The sequence below is a fragment of the Pristiophorus japonicus genome, chromosome 1, assembly GCF_044704955.1.
Source record: "Pristiophorus japonicus isolate sPriJap1 chromosome 1, sPriJap1.hap1, whole genome shotgun sequence".
Classification (NCBI taxonomy): domain Eukaryota; kingdom Metazoa; phylum Chordata; class Chondrichthyes; family Pristiophoridae; genus Pristiophorus; species Pristiophorus japonicus.
Genome location: NC_091977.1, coordinates 221,126,148 through 221,148,179, shown reverse-complemented (window position 1 = coordinate 221,148,179; position 22,032 = coordinate 221,126,148). Strand labels below are relative to the sequence as shown.

The following is a 22,032-nucleotide window of genomic DNA, read 5'->3' as shown; positions in this document are numbered from 1 at the left end:
CAGTCTGCCTGTATGGACATTTCATCTTTGCGCTGATGGTACGGCTTTATCTCTTCCTGCATTTCCAATGGGACACGGGACCAGCTCCCGAGAAGCACACAATTTTTTACTAGGGACAGTAAGGGGTCCTGGCTCGTCCAGATTCTAATCTGTCGGGCTGTGACGGGTGATTGCTCACTCCATTTCCATGACTAAATCTGCGGGCTGTGCCATTTCCACCCCCGTGGTGGGCAATGGCAGCCTACTGAGAGCATCGGCACCGTTTTCTGTGCCTGGCCTGTGGCAGATGGCGAAGTTGTATGCGGATAATGTGAGCACCCATCTCTGGATGTGGGCCGATACATTTGTATTTATCCCCTTACTTTTGGAAAAAAGGGATATCAGTGGCTTATGCTCAGTTTCCAATTCAAATTTGAGCCCAAACAGATAATGATGCATTTTCTTTACCCCATAAACACACGTTAACGCTTCTTTTTCAATCATGCTGCAGGCTCTCTCAGCCTTAGACAGACTTCTGGATGCATAAGCAACCAGTTGCAATTTCCCATATTCATTAGCTTGTTGCAATACACACCCGACCCCGTATGACAACGCATCACATGTTGGTACCAAACGCTTAATCATACAACACAAGTAATTTGTTTGAGCATAACAGTTTTCTAGCTTTTACAAAGGCATTTTCTTGGCTTTTACCCCATACCCATTCATCTCCTTTATGCAGTAAGGCGTGCAGTGGTTCTAACAGTGTGCTGAGACCCGGTAAGAAGTTACTAAAGTAGTTCAGGAGTCCTCGAAATGACAGCAGCTCCGTCACGTTCTGTGGCCTTGGTGCATTCTCGATTGCCTCCGTCTTCAAATCGGTGGGTCTGATGCCGTCTGCCGCGATTCTTCTCCCCTGGAGCTCCACTTCAGGCGCCAGGAAAACGCACTTCGAGCATTTTAACCTGAGCCCCATGCGGTTGAGTCGACTAAGAACCTCCTCCAGGTTCTGCAGATGCTCGACTGTGTCCCGACCTGTGACCAAGATGTCGTCCTGGAAAACCACCGTGCGCGGGACCGACTCAGTAAGCTTTCCATGTTTCTCTGGAATATCGTCACGGCTGATCGTATCCCAAATGGGCATTTGTTGTAAATGAAGAGACCTTTGTGTGTGTTGATGCAGGTGAGGCCCTTCGATGATTCCTCCAGCTCCTAGCCGAGGTCAAGTCCAACTTCGTGAACGTCTTTCCTCCTGCCAGCATAGCAAAAAGGTCATCAGCCTTTGGTAGTGGGTATTGATCCTGCAGGGAGAAACGATTGATCGTTACTTTGCAATCACCACAGGTTCTGATGGTGCCGTCTCCCTTGAGGACTGGGACAATCGTACTGGCCCACTTGTTGAATTCGATCGGCGAAATGATGCCCTCTCGCTGCAGCTGGTCCAGCTCGATCTCCACCCTCTCTCTCATCATGTACAGTACTGCTCTCGCCTTGTGATGGATGGGTCGCGCCCCTGGAATCAAATGGATCTGCACGTTTGCTCCTTGGAACTTCCCGATGCCTGGTTCGAACAGTGAGGGGAACTTGTTTAAGACATGGGCACATGAAGTGTTGTCAACGGACGAGAGCGCTCGGACGTCGTCCCAGTTCCAGCCTACTTTCCTGGCTAGGTCCTACCGAGCAGCATGAGACCATCACCCGGTACCACCCAGAGTGGTTGCTTGTGCACCGCTCCATCATAGGAGACCTTTACATTAGCACTGGCAATTACGGGAATGAGTTCCTTTGTGTAAGTTCTCTGTTTAGTGCGAATGGGAGTCAGGACTGGCCTTGAGGTCTTGCTGCTCCACAATTTATCAAAAGTCGTTTTGCTCATAATGGACTGGCTCGCGCACGTGTCCAGCTGCATTGACACCGGGAGTCCATTTAATTCAACCTTCAGCATTATCGGGGGACACTTTGTGGTAAATGTGTGCACCCCATATACCTCTGTCTCCTCGGTCTGAGGCTCTGGTTCGTCGTGATCCGCCGTGGATCTGTCCTCCTCTGCAACATGATGGTTTGCAGGATTAGTAGGGTTTGCAGCTCGCCTGCACATACGCTGGAGCTGTCCCATTGTTCTACAGCCCTTGCAAACGTACCCGTTGAAGCAGCATAAATGGAAACGATGATCACCCCCGCAGCGCCAACAAGGTGTTAATGGCCTTGCTTTCATCACCGTTGATGGTGGACTCGGAGACATCTGCGGACGTGCAGCTGCAGGCATGTTGGGCCGGCCCTGTACGTTGCGATTTGAAAACAACATCATTTTGTTCACAGTCATTGTAGCAGCACTTGTGTGCTGAGAGATTTGCTTCGTATTGTCACTGGTGGCAATGAACGCCTGGGCTATCGCTATGGCCTTACTCAAGGTTGGGGTCTCTACATTCAAAAGTTTGCGAAGTATCACTTCATGGCCAATGCCAAGTACGAAGAAGTCTCTGAGCATGTGCTCGAAATGTCCTTCAAATTCGCAATGTCCTGCAAGGCGTCTCAGCTCGGCAACATAGCTCACCACTTCCTGGCCTTCAGACCTTTTGTAGGTGTAGAACCGGTACCTCACCATCAGAATGCTTTCCTTCAGGTTTAGATGCTCCCGGACCACTAGGCACAAATCATCGTGCGATTTCTCTGTGGTTTTCACTGGAGCAAGCATATTTTTCATGAGACCATATGTTGGTGCCCCATAGACGGTGAGGAGAATCGCCCTTCGTTTGGTAGCATTCGCTTCTCCTTCCAGCTCATTAGCCACGAAGTATTGGTCGAGTCGTTCCATGAAGGTTTCCCAATCATCTCCCTCTGAAAATTTCTCCAGGATGCCTGCTGTTCTCTGCATCGTTGGGTTCGTCATCTGTATCTCATCATCAGTTGTTATGTATGAAGAAAGAGTCTGACTAGATACTGTGAGCTCAAAGTAAAGTGTGACCGTAGTCTTTTATTGCAGATCTCCAGAGTGCCTCTCCAACCTGTGAGGCCTCCTTAAGTACAGGTGCTCCTAAGGGATTGTGGGATCCCTTGGGACTCCAGGGGATGATCCCTCTGGTGGTACACAAGATATTTACAGGTTTACATATATAACAGTTATCTTCGCGCTAGTTTTGGCTGGGGTTTTGAGAATGTCCAGTAGCCAGCGAAGATTCTGCCCAATCATGAGCTCAACGGGTGTCTTCCCTGTTAGCGAATGTTTCGCCGAACGGTATGTGCGGTGAATGGTTTGAACCGCTTTGTTGAATGTTTGGCTTACTGCGAGGTTGGCTTTCAAACCTCCTTTGATGACGCGGTTAAATCGCTCAACACCTCCATTGCTTTGAGGATTGTACCGAGCAGTAAGGTGATGCTCAATAGCATGACGAATGAATAATCCACGAACTGGTTGGACACAAACTGTGGTCCATTGTCAGTGATTATGACCACTGGGAGGCCTCACTTCATGAACATACACTGCAGGATAGTGACAATCGTTGATGAGGTCACTGAAATTGTTGTAGCAATTTCTGGCCATTTGGAATGCAGGTCATGTACTACAACAAGAAAATGCTGCTACTGTGGAGGTGCTTCAACTGGACCGAAGATATCCAACTGAAGTTGTTGCCATGGTTTTTGTGGCCATAGAATGGGCTTCATTGGCACGGGTCGCATGTTTGTGGCCTTTTCGCTCAGACTGTATGCTTCGCAGTGTGAGACAAACGCCTCAATGTGAGTGTCAATCCCAGGCCACCATACTGAATCACGACATCTCTGCTTCATGCGGACAATACCAGGGTGTCCATCGTGTGCTAATGAGAGAACGTGCTATTGAAGCGACTTGGGAATTATTGCTCCATCACCACGAGCTAGGCAGCCATCGTTCCAAATGGAAAATCATCGCGAAGTCTGTGGAATGTTTTCAGCTCTCCCGGAATTTGCTTAGGCCACTCTGCCTGGAGGAAGTGGCACACATGCTGGAACGTAGCATCACTCTGCGATTCGGTTTTGAGTTCGTCGCAGGAGACGAGCTTTCTGATGGACTGAGTGATGATCGACGTGACATATGTGTTGTCATCTGTGACCAAGTTAGCACCAGAGTCCGAAACAGGTGTCGAGTGGCTGAGCATGTCAGCTACATGGTTCCGACTGCCAATGATGTATTGTACATCAAAGTTATACCGATGAAGGCGATCTGACCATCGGCTGATTCGTAGTGGTCTGTGCCCAGATCCAGTTGTAGCGAGTAGCGTAGTTAGCACTTGGTGATCCGTACAGAGGGTAAATTTCCTGCCATAGAGGTAGATGTGACAGCGTTCACATGCGTAGATGCAAGCGAGTGCTTGGCGTTCTCCTGTAGAGTATTTACGTTCAGCGTGCGAGAGGCGAAGGCGGCTGAGTGTTGCAGGCCGTCAATCCATTGCGAGAGCACAGCACCCATGGTGGTGCCTGATGCATCCGTGGTGACATACTTAGTGGCATTTGGATCAAAGTGCGCGAGGATAGGTGGGGATGTGATTTTGTCCTTAAACGTGGTGAATGCCTGAGCCTGTGAATCTGTCCATTCCCAAGGGACGTCCTTGCGCATCAACTTGCGAAGTGGTTTGACAATGTGCGTGTAGTGTGGGACGAACTTCAGATAGAAGTTGCAAGTGCTGAGGAAAGATGAAAGTTTTTTGGCGTTGGTATCCTCCTACATTCGCTGGATGACGTCAATGGTGTCACCTTGTGCTGTGACTCTGTAGCCCAGAAAGTTTATTTCTCTAGCAGCGAATGTACAGTTATCGGCATTAAGTGTAATGTTATATGCAGCAAGTCTAGCCATAACTGCGTGAAATCGCTGGTCATGTTTTTTCATTGTCCGTCCATGGACGACGATATCGTCAAGCAGATTGAGGGCTCCCTCTATGCCTGATAGCCTAGTAGTGACAATCTTCTGAAATGCATTTGGTGCAGAAGATAGTCCGTAGGGCATGCGTCGATACTGATACAGACCATCATGCGTCGTGAATGCCGTGAGCGGTTTGCTGTCCTCCGCGAGGGGTATTTGCAGGTAACTGTGGCGCATGTCGAGTTTCGTAAAGACTATTGAGCCGTGGAATTCTGAAGACAGTTCGTCGATGGTAGCAAGAGGGTACTTGTCGGGGATGATGACCTGGTTGACCTCTTTCAGGTCGATGCATAGGCGGATCTCCCCATTTTTACGCCAAGCAATGACTAAGTTCGCGATCCAGGGTGAGGAGTCGATGCTCTCAATGATTCCCTGGGATTCGAGTCGCGTTAATTCTGCGGATACTTGGTCACGAACCGCGAATGGGAGACGGCGAAGTCGCTGCGTAACCAGTTTGACGGAAGAGTCAACGCGGGGACGATGGCAGAATTTTGTTGTCACTCCAGACCCTGTGAAAATTGGAGGATACTGCTTGTCAAAGTCCACCGTGTACACAGATCTGCTGGTTGGGTCGTAAACTTTGACCCCAGGCTTATCAAAAAGGTCAACACCCATGAGGCTTCGTCCCTTCGCGACATGGAAGGAAAAGTTCTCCAATGTTATGTCCTTGTAGTATATCCGGACAGGTATGATCCCAAGTACCTCAATTTTGGAGTTGGAGTAGGCATGTAGAATGGAAGTTGCGGGCTGCAGTTGACAGTGCGTGAAGTGGGTTTTGTACACAGCCTTGCTCAAAATGGAGACTTTGGCTCAGGGTGTGCCGTCAATGTTTATCTCGCAATCCTTTAATTTGCCTGAACCGATGTGCGAAATGTCACTATGGGTTTGTCACTATCGGGGTTGTCCACATGTCGAATATGCTGCGATGAGCGACAGACACTAGCAAAATGGTTCATTTAACCACATGCAGAGCATTTATTCCCACGTGCAGGGCAGTTAAGACTCTGCTGAGTGTGATTTGTCTCCACAGTTAAAGCAGTGGAAGTTAAGCCCGTGATCCGTTGTGGGTGGCTTATTGCTAGCCCTGGGTCTTTGCTGTGATTTCTGCTTTGGACGAACGGCTTTAACGTGGGCTGTAGCTGCAGTCTGCTGTACACGGGGAGCAGGGGATCTGATCGCTTTTGAATCGGAAAGTGCTGATTCGATTTGGATGGCCAAATTAGTTGCTTTGTCTAATGTCAATTTATCAACCTCCATTAGCTAGCGTTCCCGAATGCGGGGGATCGTTGTTTTCTCAATAATTTGATCCCTGATCATTTCCTCTAAGTGCTCAAAAGTTACACGTAGTGGCCAGTTCAGTTAATGAAACGATGTACTGTTTGATTGGTTCACCGTTCCCTTGCTCACTTTGACAGAATTGGTATTTCTCCATCATGATACCTTTCTTTGGCCCAAAATAGTTCTCTCGGGCGCTTACCGTTTTGTTGTAGGACTCCGTGTCTTCGATTTGGCCAAAGATGCATTGGCCTTCGGCGCTGAGGCAGTGGATAAGTACTGCACGGTGGCGAGCTGGTGTTACGTTGTCACCGTCTAACCCACTCGCCGTAATATATGCAGAAAAACTTTTTATCCATCTCGTCCATGGAATTGGAGGATCCTTGGGTGTGGAGAGGAAAGGCGGGGCGGTGGGGGAGGTGTAGGAAGGTTAATTTGAGTCATCCTCGTCGCCAAATTATGTTGTGTATGTGTAAATAACTGACAAACTGAGCCAGGAGTAAAGTAACTTAAACTGTGTGCTTTATACATAAACCCACAATGGTGTCCCAAACCGGCATGAACCAGCATGAGTACAGCAACTCCCGTAAGGTCCTAATGCCCGTCCAGTGAGAGTTCGTGCAACAACCAAACAGAGTTATGAACACAACACATCAGCTGTACAAGATGTCATATTTTCTATCTCATGATACTTCTGTGAAACGCCTTGGGACATTTCACTACGTTAAAAGCGCTATATAAATACAAATTGTTGTACAAGATGCATACAAGAAGCTGGCTTTGTGCCATTTAGCTAATTAAAGATATACAAGTGTGTAATCTGGGCAAAAAGTACTAGAACTTGGTTAAAACGCATTTAGATGTAAGGTCTCTCTCGAAATGTTAACCTATCTTTTTTTATTTCAATTGCTGAGTGAGCTGCATATTTCTAGTATTTTCTGTTATAACTTTAGTGAGTGCAGTGGGTGTAGACTGTCACAATGGTGAAAAGTTGCTAGTTGTAGGAACAATGGAGGTGGTCTGCAGGAATTCGTGTTTCCAGAAAACTCAAAAATAAATGTTCACTATTACATTGTTGCTTATAGGTCTTTAAGGAATATTACTTTTCAAATGTGCTTGTTAAATTTTATTAAACTTGTTTACTTTCAATGCATACTTTTTATTTTTGAACTGTGACAAATTCTAACTTATTTGCATCATTTACTTTCAGAAAAAGGGTACAAAATTAATTTTCTGTTCATTTTATTGGACCTTGCTGTGTGCAGAATGGTTTGGATTCTTGCTGCAAAAACTGCTGCCCAGGCTGCTTTCCCCTCCTGTTCACTAGTATTTCGAAGTCTTGTGTAGTCCAACCCCCAATGTAGCTACAGTTCTGCCTTCTCTCACATTCACCTGATCTTATCTGTACACTTTTGTACCTACTCCCATCCAATTAATGTTCACTGAACTGCCCTTTTTTGCAAGTTGCAGTTTCCCACACTTAAACAATTGCTTTTGATATCTGACATTGCCCTATTTGAATTATTAAAACATCATACAATGGAATTAGGATGAACAGAAAAGGAAGTGCTTTTATTTCATTGGAAACAAACACTAAGAGAAATAGCTTTTTCAAATATAACTGATCCATTCAAAAAGTCTCCTTATGGAGGGGAATGAAGTAAGAGTGAGTACAAAAAAAGCACTCCGCAATAGAACTGTAGAGGGAATTCAATAACAGACACAACATATCTTGTTTACAATGACCAAGATCAGAATAGTTTTTATTGGCAATATAAACTCTGCAAAGACCTTGTTTTCAGTAATAAAGGAATAGCAGGGGACATGTGATGTGATTACAAAAAGTTGACAAAGTTAGCAGCAGAAGATATTATCTTACTTTTGACTTTGCTTTCTCTGGTAATGTGCATGTATGCAGTGTCTGGTGTAACTGCAATTAAAAAAAAATGATGTATTTGTCTAGTTTTAAAGTATTAGGTACAGGAGCTGCAATGCCGATAATTCGTAGAGCTGCTTTGATTGGCATACACATAGAGTGATGATTTGAAATATTTGGGCTGGCGGGAGCCATATGTTTTGGTCAGTTTTTTCCTCCATACGTGGGGCAATTTTACTAGCAGGAGGCAAAACTGCAAAAGTACAGAGCTTTTTTTTGAGTACGGCTTTGTATTATAAATGAGATCTGAATCAGTTTTGGTCTGAAGTAAACCACTACAGGGACAAGGTCTGTACTGGGACCAATTTGGAGGCGCGAAAGTGCAAACAGCAGATTTGCTGCCACATCGGTTTTATTCCACTTACTATATAAACTCACACCCTGTTTGCACAAAAAGAAGGGAGGAGAGGGGAGAAGTCAAGTTTTATTTCCCTAAGAGTCGCTTCATGTGGGCAGTACTTGAGTCAGAAATATAGGCCCCAAGTTTCCACATGATTTGCTCCTGATTTTTAGGAGCAACTGGTGTAGAACGGAGTATCTTAGAAATCGGAATTCTCCACATTTAGTTTGCTCCAGTTCTAGTCAGGTAGAACAGTTTCACTTTGGAACAGAATTTTTTTTTCAAAAGGGGGCGTGTCCGGTCACTTACGCCTGATTTCAAAGTTTCGTGAGTGAAAACTTACTCCAAACTAACTTAGAATGGAGTAAGTGAAGATTTTTGTACGCTCGAAAAAACCTTGTCTACACTTTAGAAAATCAGGCGTAGGTTACAAATTAGGCGTAGGGAACGAGGTGGGGGGGGGAAGGGAAGTCATTAAATTCTACACTCAATCCTTAGTTATACTTATACAAATATTATACAAATAAATCCAACCTGAATAAAAATTTATAAGCAAAGAAAAGATTAAATAAACCATGTTCCTACCTGTGTGAAAGTGCTTCAGGCAGGCCTTTCATGTTGGAGACAGGCAGCGGTGTGGCGTCAGTGTCTCGACGGCAGCGGCAGCAAGCTTCGAGCTGAGCTGCAGTGCTTGAGGCAGGCCTTCATTCTCTTCGTGGCTGGCTGCGAAGAAGCAGCACCGGACGGACCCGAGGCCATTCGGCCATGAGATATCAGCAGCGTCAGTGGCTGGCCGGCAGCCGAAGAATCTGCGGACCGATGTGAGGCCATTCGGCCATGAGATAGCAGCGGCGTCAGTGGCTGGCCAGCAGCCGAAGAATCAACGCAGGACACACGCAGCTCATTAAGGTTCTTGAGGCCATTCGGCCACGCTTTAGGGGCGGCGTCAGTGGCTGGCCGGCAGCCAAAGAATCAGCAGCGGACGGACGTGAGGCCATTCGGCCATAGGATATCAGCGGCGTCAGTGGCTGGCCGGCAGCCGAAGATACAGTAGCAGCCTTCGAGCTGTGAGGGGGACTGAGGTCATTTGGACAGGGAGAGGCAGCCACATCAACAGTTTTATATTTAAATTTGCAGAATGGGTGCTGCATTGTCAACACCACGTATTATTGCAAAGTTGAATTGGCACTCTTATTTCTCCAAACACATAGTCCTTACTTTGCATGCACCAATGCAGCACCAGTTCTGCAAGTTTAGCAGTGAAAAGCTGAACTCACTGATTTCAGCAGGTGATTTATTCAGCAGGCTGCTAAAAGCACTCCCTCACACAGAAATATAAAAAAATTAAATTACAAGCCTTTGCAGGAAACAAATCTTCACTTTTTCTGCAGTATTTTTAAAAATGGCCGAGTGCCAATGTTTGTGTGAGACTGCGCGTGTGCGCACGCTCCAACGCGCACATGCAGGGTTGCCGGCACCACGAAGGCTAATTTAAATTGTACCCGCCCCCTGCTACTTAGAAAATCGGCGCGAGTGTTAGGCTCCGCCCCCTGCTGCGATGAGTGCGCCGCGCCAAGCAGACATCGAGCTCCAAGGAGCTCGAGAATATCGGACTTTTTTTTAGGCGCAATTTTCGGCGCGAAAAACAGGCGCCCAGCTCGGAGGTGCGCCGTTTTCGTCGCGGCACGAAACTTGGGGCCATAAACTGAGCAATTCAGTCAACAGTGTAAATTGAACAATGGAGCTTGGATTAAAGTACTGGGACTCAATGAAAGTAAGCTATAAATACAATAACTGGTTTATACTGTTCAAGTCCGATCCACATAAATGTAATCCAGTTGCCAGCATAAAGAAAACATGTCTTTAGAGAAGGTTTCATGGCAGGACCAATCCAGAAACATAATGATAGAAGAAATTTTATGAGCAGGAAAAGTTCATTTGTTCTGACAAGGCTTTAAAAAAAATCTCAATAGCACATTGTAAACAATTGGTAAATTTACTGTCAGATTTGACGACTATGGAAGCAAGAACATAAAACCCATGAATGAGAGAGCCTGTTATGTACAAAACATATGAGCATGCCTGATTCACGTGGATAAATATAAAAATTAATTTTGCATGGCCCTATCCTAATGAAACTGAGGTATGCATTTAGAAAATTAATTACGGTGAACTTAGCTTTAAAACTTGTATTCTGATACACTAATTTTTATGTTTGTTCTAGCTTAACAAGATAAAGGAGTTGTATGAGAAGATAAATGAGCAATGTGAGGCTTACAAAGAGTTGATCTGGTCACGAAATGAAAATCGTGAGGTAGGAACTAAATTGATCTGTTCAATTTATTAAAATAAATATATTTTATATATGTATACTTCATTTAGAAAGTACATGATTTCTATAGCATTATTCTTGTATTAAATAAAGTAAATTTCACTTTTGGAAAATATTTGCACATTACCAGTGTTTTTTAAGACTACACTTTGCATGTGTTTTGCGGGGTAGGTTTACATATGATAAGTATGCTACAATTTATTTCCCTTTAAGTTGCAATGGCCACTTTGAACTCCATAAGCAGAAAGTTAAATGTGATTTGGATTACAGCCCACACCGCAGTATCTGATAGTAGCTGTGGATGCATCCTTGACGGGCTCACAATTAGGGTATTGAGCTCCAACAGACTCCACAGGACACAAAAAGGATTGAGCTTCAGTAGTATACTTCACCCTATTAAACCTTAAAGCTTTGATCCAAGCCCAAATTAGTAATTCTCTGTCTTTGGATGAATGATACCAAAGGTTTCATCAACAAAAGCTGGCCATTTATTTTTGGACTCATCAAGTTACTTACTGTTCATTGGTATCAGGAACACTGGATATGCCCTCTTTTTCTTCTGATCCCCAAATTCTAAAGGGGTTAGAGCGAGGGAAGTCATTAGGCTTCCTGATTACTGTGCCTATCTAATCTCCCTTCTCTGCAGAGGGAACCTGCTTTCTCAACCGAGTGGTCAGTTTCTTCAATCAAATTCGACAGGCTTCTCTTTGATGACTTGGCCCTCTTTGTGGACACTCAGCTGTCCTGCATAATTTCTGGAACTAAATAAGCATGACCTAGAAAAACTGTTTACTTTTTATAGCTTTGTACCTTTTTATCATGCAAAGTTCCTCCATATTTTGAACTATTTAAAGCATTTAGCAGTGCTTGATTATAATCTAGTTCCATCAGAAAGCATATTGCAGCTATATTTGGTTCTTCAAAGGCCTTGTTTCATTCACAGTGAGCATCTCATTTCCAAACCATGAAAAAGAGCTTGGGAATCAAATCCCCTCCAACTTTACCAAGAGGCATGCATTGGTTTGTCAGTAAGCTTATGTACCTTGCATTTAGGTTAAAGCATTCTTGTGAACTGAAGTTCATGTCATGGAAAATGGCTCTCTTGATGGCTTTGGTTTCTTCCAGAGAATTAATGAGCTGCAGGTACTGGTAATTGAATAGCCCTTCGTGAGGTTGTTACTAAGTTTCCACCTGAGATGGTCTCAGAATTTCATCAACAACAAGAAATTACCATTCCTTCTCTCAGTCCTCCTCCCCTAGATTTTGAGTTAAAGCACCAGTTTTGTTTTCCCAATGCTAAAGGAGATTAAATGCTGGGATTACAACATAAAAGTTTGACTTGCTAATATATGCTACAGATTTTGCACTGTAAATGATAAAGATAATAGGAGGATCACTGATTTTAATTAATATTAACTCCTGTTCTTCAGAAAGTTCAGGAAGACCTGGCAGCTGCTAATAAAAAGTTAAATCATTGGCACAGTGAATGTGCTGACAAAGATGCACTAATTGACGCTATGAGAATGGACCTACAAAATGTGAAGCATTGCTTTGAGAGGGAGAAAAGTTCCATTGTTGAAGCTAAAAATGAAATTCAAAAACTCATGCGGGCTCATCAAATGGAAATGGAGGTATTGTGATAGACAGTAAGCTTAACTCTTGAACTTAAAACTTGTTATTGCTTTGATATGTAAAATACCATTGCATGTGACCCATCTCATGGAAACATAGAAAATAGGAGCAGTAGTAGGCCATTCGGCCCTTCGAGTCTGCACCGCAATTCAATATGATCATGGCTGATCCTCTATCTCAACACCATATTCCCGCTTTTTACCCATACCCTTTGATGTCTTTTGTGTCTAGAAATCTATCTATCTCCCTCTTAAATATATTAGTGACTTGGCCTCCACAGCCTTCTCTGGTAGAGAATTCCACAGGTTCACCACCCTCTGAGTGAAAACATTTCTCCTCATCTCGGTCCTAAATTTCCTACCCCGTATCCTGAGACTGTGACCCCTTGTTCTAGACTTCCCAGCCAGGGGAAACATCCTCCCTGCATCCAGTCTATCCAACCCAGTCAGAATTTTATACGTTTCAATGAGATCCCCTCTCATTCTTCTAAACTCTAGTGAATACAGGCCTAGTAGACCCAATCTCTCCTCATACGACAGCCCTGCCATCCCAGGAATCAGTCTGATGAACCTTCGCTGCACTCCCTCTATGGCAAGTATATCCTTTCTTCGGTAAGGAGACCAAAACTGCACACAATACTCTAGGTGTGGTCTCACCAAGGCCCTGTATAACTGTAGTAAGACATCCTTACTCCTGTACTCAAATCCTCTTGCAATGAAGGCCAACATACCATTTGCCCTCCTAACTGCTTGCTGCACCTGCATGTTTGCTTTCAATGACAACCAGGTTCCTCTGCACATCAACGCTTCCCAAGTCATCACCATTTAAATAATGTTTTTCCTACCAAAGTGGATAACTTCACATTTATCCACATTATACTGCATCTGCCATGTGTTTGCCCACTCACTCAACCTATCTAAATCACCTTGCAGTGTCTTTGCACCCTCCTCACAACTCACAATCCCACCTAGTTTTGTGTCGTCAGCAAACTTGGAAATATTACATTTGATTCCCTTGTCTAAAGCATTTATATAAATTGTGAATAGCTGAGGCCCAAGCACTGATCTCTGTGGTACCCCACTAGTCACTGCCCGCCACCCTAAAAAAGACCCGTTTTATCCTTATTCTCTGTTTCCTGTGAGTTAACCAATTTTCAATCCATGCCAGTATATTACCCCCAATCCTATGTGCTTTAATTTTGCACACTAACCTCTTGTGTGGTTCTTTATCAAAGGCCTTCTGAAAATCCAAATACACTACATCCACTTGTTTTCCCTTCTCTATTCTGTCAGTTACATCCTCAAAAAACTATAGTAGGTTTGTCAAACATGATTTTCCTTTCAGAAATCCATGTTGATTTTGTCTAATTCCGTTGATATTATCTAAGTGTGCCGTTAGCACATCCTTTATAATAGACGCTAGCATTTTCCAAACTACTGATGTTAGGCTAACCGGTCTGTAGTTCCCCATTTTCTCTCCCTCCTTTTTTAAATAGTGGGGTTACATATGCCACCCTCCAATCTGCAGGAACTGTTCCATAATCGATAGATTTTTAGAAAATGACAACCAATGCATCTATTTCCATATCTACCTCTTTTAGTACCTTGGGATGCAGATCATTAGGCCCTATTGATTTATCAGCCTTCTGTCCCATTAGTTTTTCCAGCACTATTATCTTACTAATAATCATTTCCTTTAATTCCTCTTGCTCACTGGACCCATGGTTCCCTAGCATTTCTGGGACGTTATTTGTGTCCTCTTCCGTGTACCGAACCGAAGAATTTATTTAATTGTTCTGCCATTTCCTTGTTCTCCATTATAAATTCTCCCATTTCTGTCTGTAAAGGACCTAGATATATCTTCACTATTCTTTTTCTTTTTACATATTGATAGAAACTGTTGCACTAGGTTTTTATATTCCTTGCATTCCCTAGTTTTCCCCTCTTAATCAATCCCTTGGTCCTTTTTTGCTGAATTCTAAACTGCTCCCAATCCTCAGGCTTGCTACTTTTTCTGGCAACTTTGTGGGCCCAAGTTCCGGGCCACGCCTAGAACTGCGCAGCCCCGACCTGGACGCCCGTTTATCGCGCCACAAAGTGCGCCTAAAAAAAACTTACCTATTCTCCGGCTCCCTGCAGGTCCTCTGGAGCTGGGCGCAGCGCAGCACAAGCTGTGGGGGGCGGAAAACAGTGCCGGGACCTCTGCACAGGCATGCTACAATGGGCGCGCATGTGCAGTAGTTCCAGGCGCTCAACACTGTGTGGGAGGGGCCCGAAGCACGCAGCCCCTAGCCCTGGCCGAATGGCCTCACTGGTGCTGCGTGGATAAGGCTGCCTCCCACGCCCAGTTCCTGCTTCCTCCTGACCAGACCGACCTGACTTGACTCCCGCTCCACCCCACCCCTGGACCGGACCCGAACCCCACCCCCACCCCCGACCCGACCTCCGCTTCCACCCCCCCCCCCGACCCGACCTCCGCTTCCACCCCCCCCCCCCGACCCGACCTCCACTCCCGAACCCCTCCCCCCCCCCCGGACCTCTGCTCCTGACCGACCACCCCCCCGACCTCCACTCCCGACCCGAACCCCGCTCCCGCCTCTCCCCCCCCACCCCCCCCCCCCACCCGACCTCCGCCCCCGGACCCCGGACCCGACGCCACCTACCTGTCTGTCCGGTAAATCCAAGCCCGAAGTCTTGGGCCCGACCCGTTCAGCCTCCCTCTCCTTTCTTTCTTCCTCTCTCTCTCTCTCTCCCCTCTCTCTCTCTCTCTCTCTCTCTCTCTCTCTCTCTCTCTCTCTCTCTCTCTCTCTCTCTCTCTCTCTCTCTCTACCTTCTCTCCCCCCCTCCTTCCCTTCTCTCCCCCCTCTCCTTCCTCTCTCCCTCTTCTCCTCTCCCCCCTCCCTCCCTTCTCTCCCCCTCTCCCCTCCCTTCTCTCCCCCTCTCCCCTCCCTTCTCTCCCCCTCTCCCCTCCCTTCTCCCTGCCCCCCTCCTCCTCCTCTCCAACCCCCTCCTCCCCCTCCCCTCGCTGTCAGAAACACAGACACTGACAGATAGAGAGTGAGAGAGACACAGACAGACAGAGAGATGGAGACACTAACAGAGATACATTGGGAGGGGGGGAGGGGGGCATCCCAGCACGCTGTTGGAGGACTCCCGGTGCTGCAGTCGGTGAGTAGAAAATGTTTTATTTATTGATTTTTTAAAAAATTATTTTTTATTAATTTTTTTTGATTGATTTATCGGTTGATTTATTGATGTATTTATCATTTATTATTGATGATGGCGCTTTATTTGTAAAACTGAAGTGTTTAATGTTTGTAAACTTCCCTTTAAACCCTCCCCCCCCCCCCCCATTCCCTGATTTGTAACCTACGCCTGATTTTCTAAGTGTAGACAAGGTTTTTCTGAGCGTACAAAAATCTACACTTACTCCATTCTAAGTTAGTTTGGATTATGTTTTCACTGCCTAATCTTTCAAAACGGGTGTATGTGGCCGGACATGCCCCCTTTTGAAAAAAAATTCTGTTCCAAAGTGAAACTGTTCGAACTGACTAGAACTGGAGCAAACTAAATGCCGAGAATTGCAATTTCTAAGATACTCCATTCTAAACCAGTTGCTCCAAAAAAACAGGAGCAACTCAGGCCAAAACTTGGCCCCTGTATAACTCCTCTTTGAATCTAATATTATCCTTAATTTCTTTTGTTAGCCATGGTTGGGCCACTATTCCTTTTGTGTTTTTACGCCAGAAAGGAATGTATAACTGTTGCAATTCATACATTCGTTCCTTAAATGTTGGCCATTGCTTATCCATCGTCATACATTTTAATGAATCTTCCCAATCTATCTCATTATCTATTAATGCTGCATATGGCCGTTCTCATGCTGCAGGTTAATTTACATTTCATAACGTGTACATTCCATTAATTTCCTTTTTAGTGATTAGTCTTTAATTTTTGTATAGATCTGATCTGAGGACTTTTCATTGTCATAAAGCATTTAACCTCCACAGAATGAAATGGTGAGAATTTAAATATTCCGATAGTGTTTGCATTGCTTGATAGTAATGCACTGTTGATTATCACTTGATAAACTTGTAGTAATTAGATTGCAATTATTAATCTTTCATTGTGGATATCATCATGAATGTCCCCATAAATAAAAAGAAACAGAATAATATTGTCCTCATCTAGTTCACTAAATATTAGTTAAAAGGCATTCATTTCACCTCTGCTCAAATGATTTTAAGCACCTTGAATTTTGCTCTTGCAGATCGTGATGTTATCTGAAACCTTCAAGTAAATTTTTGTCTTGTAATCACTCCTGGGCTTGATTCTTTTGTCATAATTTAGAGATTATATATGAATTGCTTTAACTGCATGATGAATGTCAATATTAATAACATTTGAAAGCACTAGAGCAATATTTATTGCAGCAAGTCTGGGACATCCCTGTTTGTTCAAGTAACAGTTACTCTGAAATAGTGTGGCAAGCATAATGTCATGTGGACTTCTGGGACAATGCTAACTGGATGACTGTCTACCAGCAAGTCTTTGCCCATTATACCTGATTATGCCAAGGGCAGCTCAAGTTAGTTGTCTGGCCTGAGCTCAGCTTGAGATTGTATGCAAATCAGCCAGAAACTGCACTAAAAACGATACCATCCAGCATTTCCTCTGTACACAGTAAAAGCTATTTGCTGTAGACGTCACTGTGCAGATCTCTTCCAGCTGAAAAAGCCCTATGTGGTGGATCACCCTCTGATGTTGAATATTTAGAATTAAAATACATTTTACAGGCAAAACACATTAATGGAAGAATACTTCAGCTCAAAAGTAATTTCCCCTTCCCCCAGAATATGGTTCTCTTTTGAGTTCTCAGTCCTGGATTACCCTTGGGTGTTCACAATTGATATTTTGTTGCTCCATTTCAGGCTAACAAATTGAGTTTTACATGTAAAATTTGGAGAGATTTTTGTTGCATACATTGAACTCTACAAACGATGTGGCTTGATTAATAATGGCACTGACCTTTACTCTTTGCCATTTGTTCCTTTTAATTTCACGACCAGGTGCTGCAGGTGAAAATGGGAAGTTGACACCATTACCTGTCGTAACATTACCACATGGGTATGGAATTTGATGTTCATAAAAAAATCAAAATCTAGAACGAAACTGTTTGAAAAACATAATTTTGCAATGAAATACTGCTAAAAGAACTGCAAGTTTGGCCCTGTGGGAATATAATACTATTAAAAGTCTACATTTAATATTTTCAGATTTAATACATGTGAATGTTTTCATCATTAACAGTCTTTCCTCTTTTTAAGAACAAAATAATGCACTGAATGGTTAGCTTATTGATATCTTTAAGATTTCAATATTTTTGAAATTATAATTGAACAATGGTCAAAATAACCTGAAATATATTTGTCTTGTCTTTGAATTGCGAATATATTTTTTCTAGTGATTTTTTTTGTGGCCATTAAAAATCATCTTTTCTACCTATGTTCAGTACAGTTCCTTTTCGACATATTGGGCAGGTGATTTGGTTCCACAGCTCTGCCAGTGATGATTTTTTTATGCAACTGCTAGGCAGCATACAAGCCTCCGTGTTTGGTCTGTCTCCCAGTGGAACAGGGAAGATTGTAAACGCACTGTTTGAGATTTGGATGTGCATACCTGCTTCTGACCATGTTATATAGCACAGTATACTGGCACTTTAATGTGCCAGTTTTTCCTGCAGTGAACTTCAAGACCTCATTTCTGTTATGAATGTAACCCTTGGTAAACTGTATCACACCACCACCAGAGTGCCTACCTGTTGGAGTCCCAAGGGATCCCAGCATCCCTTGGGAGCACTATATATCAGCAGGACTCCCACGCTGTACCAGCACGCTGGAGTTTAAAAGAGCTAAGGTCAAACTTATTCATTGCTTACAGTAGTCAGTTGTATCCTTTATTACGAGCGTAACAATTGGTGACGAGGTAACGAACAACCACGTGAAAATGCAAAGAACTGTTGGTATCCTGGAGAAATTCTCAGAAGGGGACGATTGGGAGGCCTTCGTGGAGCGACTCGACCAATACTTCGTGGCCAACGAGCTGGAAGGGGACGAGAATGCTGCCAAACGAAGGGCGATCCTCTTTACCATCTGTGGGACAACAACCTATGGCCTCATGAAGAATCTTCCAGCTCCGGTGAAGCCAACAATCAATTCCTATGAAGAATTGTGTATGCTGGTCCGGGAGCACCTAAATCCGAAGGAAAGTGTTTTGATGGCGAGATATCGGTTCTACACGTGTCAACGGTCGGAAAGCCAGGAAGTGACGAGTTACGTCGCCGAACTAAGCCGCCTTGCAGGACATTGCGAATTCAATGGATTCCTTGAACAAATGCTAAGAGACCTTTTTGTGCTTGGCATTGGCCGTGAGGTTATCCTTCGCAAACTATTGACTGTTGAAACACCGAATCTGAGCAAAGACATAACGATTTCCCATGCATTTATGTCCACCAGTGATAACACCAAACACATTTCACAGCATAAAGAGGTTTCGGCTAGTACTGTACACAAAGTAACGCCGTTTTCAAGCAGAAATGCATATGGCAGAAGGTATACGCCAGCAGCTGCATGACCTCAGATGACCAAGAGTCTGCTATCAATCGTTAATGCGAGGCAGTTAACATCATGTTGGCGCTGTGGAAGTGATCATCAGGCCCATCAATGCCGCTTCAAACACTATGCGTGCAAAGGCTGTAGAACAATGGGACACCTCCAGCGAATGTGAAGACGAGCTGCAAACCCTGCAAACCACCACGTTGCAGAGGAAGATCGATCCATGGTGGATCAGGCTGAACTAGGGACTCGAACCGAGGAGGCAGAAGTGTATGGGGAACACACCTTCACCACGAAATGTCCACCGATCATGTTAAAAGTTGAACTGAACGAAATTCCAGTATCCATGGAACTGGACACGGGTGCGAGTCAGTCTATAATGAGCAAAAAGGCCTTCGACAGACTGTGGAGCAACAAGGCACACAGGCCCAAGCTTAGCCCCATTCACACCAAGCTAAGAACTTACACCAAAGAGCTGATCACTGTTATTGGCAGCGCAAAAGTAAAAGTCTCCTATGATGGAGCAGTGCACGAACTCCCCCTATGGATTGTGTCAGGGGATGGCCCCACACTGTTCGGCAGAAGCTGGCTGGGGAAAATCCGCCAGAACTGGGACGACATCCGAGCACTTTCGTCTGTCGACAACACCTCGTGCCCAGGTTCTGAGCAGATTCCCATTGTTGTTTGAGCCAGGCATTGGAAGTTTCTCGGGAGCGAAGGTGCAGATCCACTTGGTTTCTGGTACACGACCCATTCACCACAAGGCACAGGCGGCACCATATATGATGCGAGAGAAAGTGGAAATTGAGCTGGACAGGCTGCAGCAGGAAGGCATCATCATGCCGGTGAAGTTCAACGAGTGGGCCAGTCCGATTGTTCCGGTTCTCAAAGGCGACGGCACGGTCAGAATTTGTGGGGACTATAAAGTAACAATTAACTGTTTTTCGCTGCAGGACCAGTACCCGCTACCCAAGGCAGACGACCTATTTGCGACTCTGGCTGGAGGAAAGACGTTCACCAAGTTGGACCTGACCTTGGCCTACATGACGTAGGAGCTGGAGGAATCTTCGAAAGGCCTCACCTGCATCAACACGCACAAAGGTCTATTCATCTATAGCAGATGCCCGTTTGGGATTCGTTCGGCTGCGGCAATTTTCCAACGGAACATGGAGAGCCTGCTAAAGTCGGTTCCACGCACCGTGGTTTTCCAGGACGACATATTGGTCACCATCGAACACTTGAAGAATCTGGAAGAGGTTCTAAGTCGGCTAGATCGCGTGGGACTTAGGTTGAAACGCTCAGTTTGTTTTCCTGGCACCAGAGGTCGAGTTCTTCGGAAGATGAATCGCGGCAGACGGCATCAGACCCACCGACGCCAAGACAGAGGCCATCAAGAATGCGCCGAGACTACAGAACGTGACGGAGCTGCGGTCGTCCCTGGGACTCCTCAACTATTTCGGTAATTTCCTACCTGGGTTAAGCACTTTGCTAGAACCCCTACATGTGCTACTGCGCAAGGGAGACAACTGGGTATGGGGGAAATCACAAGAGGCTGCTTTTGAGAAAGCCAGAAATCTGTTATGTTCCAACAAACTGCTTGTTCTGTACAACCCCCATGTAAACGATTAGTGCTAGCTTGCAATGCGTCGTCATACGGGGTCAGGTGTGTGTTACAACAAGCTAACAAATTGGGAACATTGCAACTGGTCACCTGTCTGTCCAGGGCCGAAAGGGCCTACAGCATGATTGAAAAAGAAGCTCCGGCGTGTGTTTACGGGGTGAAAAAAATGCACCAGTATCTGTTTGGTCTCAAGTTTGAGCTAGAAACTGACCATAAGCCGTTCATATCGCTATTCTCAGAGAGCAAAGGGATTAACACCAATGCCTCTGCCCATATCCAACGATGGGCACTCACGCTGTCGGCATACAACTATGTAATTCGCCACAGGCCAGGCACAGAGAACTGTGCTGATGTTCTCAGTCGGCTACCATTGCCCACCACCGGGGTGGAAATGGCACAGACTGCAGACTTGCTCTTGGTGATGGATGCATTCAAAAATGAAAAGTCACCTGTTACAGCCAGGATCCTTTACTGTCCCTGGTTTTAAAAAAAAAACTGTCTCCTCCATGGAAGCTGGTCCAGCGTCCCAGCAGAGATGCAGGAAGAGATCAAGTTGTTCCAGAGGCACAAAGTTGAAATGTCCTTACAGGCAGACTGTCTTTTGTGGGGTAATCACGTGGCCTTGCCTAAGAAAGGCAGGGAAATGTTCATACGCGACCTACACAGTACCCACCCAGGCATAGTAATGATGAAAGCCATAGCCAGATCCCATGTGTGGTGGCCTGGCATCAACTCAGATTTAGAGTCATGCGTGCGTCAATGCAACACTTGCTCTCAACTGAGCACCCAGAGAGGCACCGCTATGTTTGTGTTCGTGGCCCTCCAAACTGTGGACTAGGATTCACGTTGACTTTGCGGGCCCATTTCTAGGCAAAATGTTCTTGGTTGTTGTGGATGCTTATTCAAAATGGATTGAATGTGTAATAATGTCTGTAAGCATGTCCACCGCCACCATCGAAAACCTACGAGCTATGTTTGCCACACGGCATGCCGGATGTCCTTGTCAGTGACAATAGGCCATGTTTCACCAGTGCTGAATACAAGGAATTCATGACCCACAATGGGATCAAACATGTCACATCTGCCCCGTTCAAGCCAGCATCCAACGGCCAGGCAGAACGGACAGTTCAAACCATCAAGCAAAGCTTGAAACGTGTGTCGGAAGGCTCCCTGCAGACCCAACTGTCCCGAGTCCTGCTCAGCTACCAAACCAGACCCCACTTGCTCACCGGAGTTCCTCCAGCCAAGCTGCTCATGAAAAGGGCGCTCAAAACAAGGCTCTCTCTGGTCCACCCTGATCTCCATGATCATGTCGAGGGCAGGCGACATTAACAAAGCATCTACCATGATCGCGCAAACTTGTCACGTGATATTGAAGTCAATGACCCTGCATTTGTACTCAACTATGGA

The 22,032-nt window shown here is 45.2% G+C and overlaps 1 protein-coding gene across 7 annotated transcripts in view; it reads left to right on the top strand.

The window, feature by feature from the left end:
* The window catches only part of LOC139268435 (coiled-coil domain-containing protein 171-like), a 413,113-nt gene that overhangs the window by 141,921 nt on the left and 249,160 nt on the right, over positions 1-22,032 (top strand). For all 7 annotated transcript variants that reach the window (XM_070886604.1, XM_070886612.1, XM_070886596.1 and 4 more), the window contains exons 12-13: positions 10,649-10,738; positions 12,187-12,387. In XM_070886604.1, coding sequence (XP_070742705.1) covers positions 10,649-10,738; positions 12,187-12,387 — 291 coding nt within the window. The remainder of the gene's footprint in view (positions 1-10,648; positions 10,739-12,186; positions 12,388-22,032) is intronic.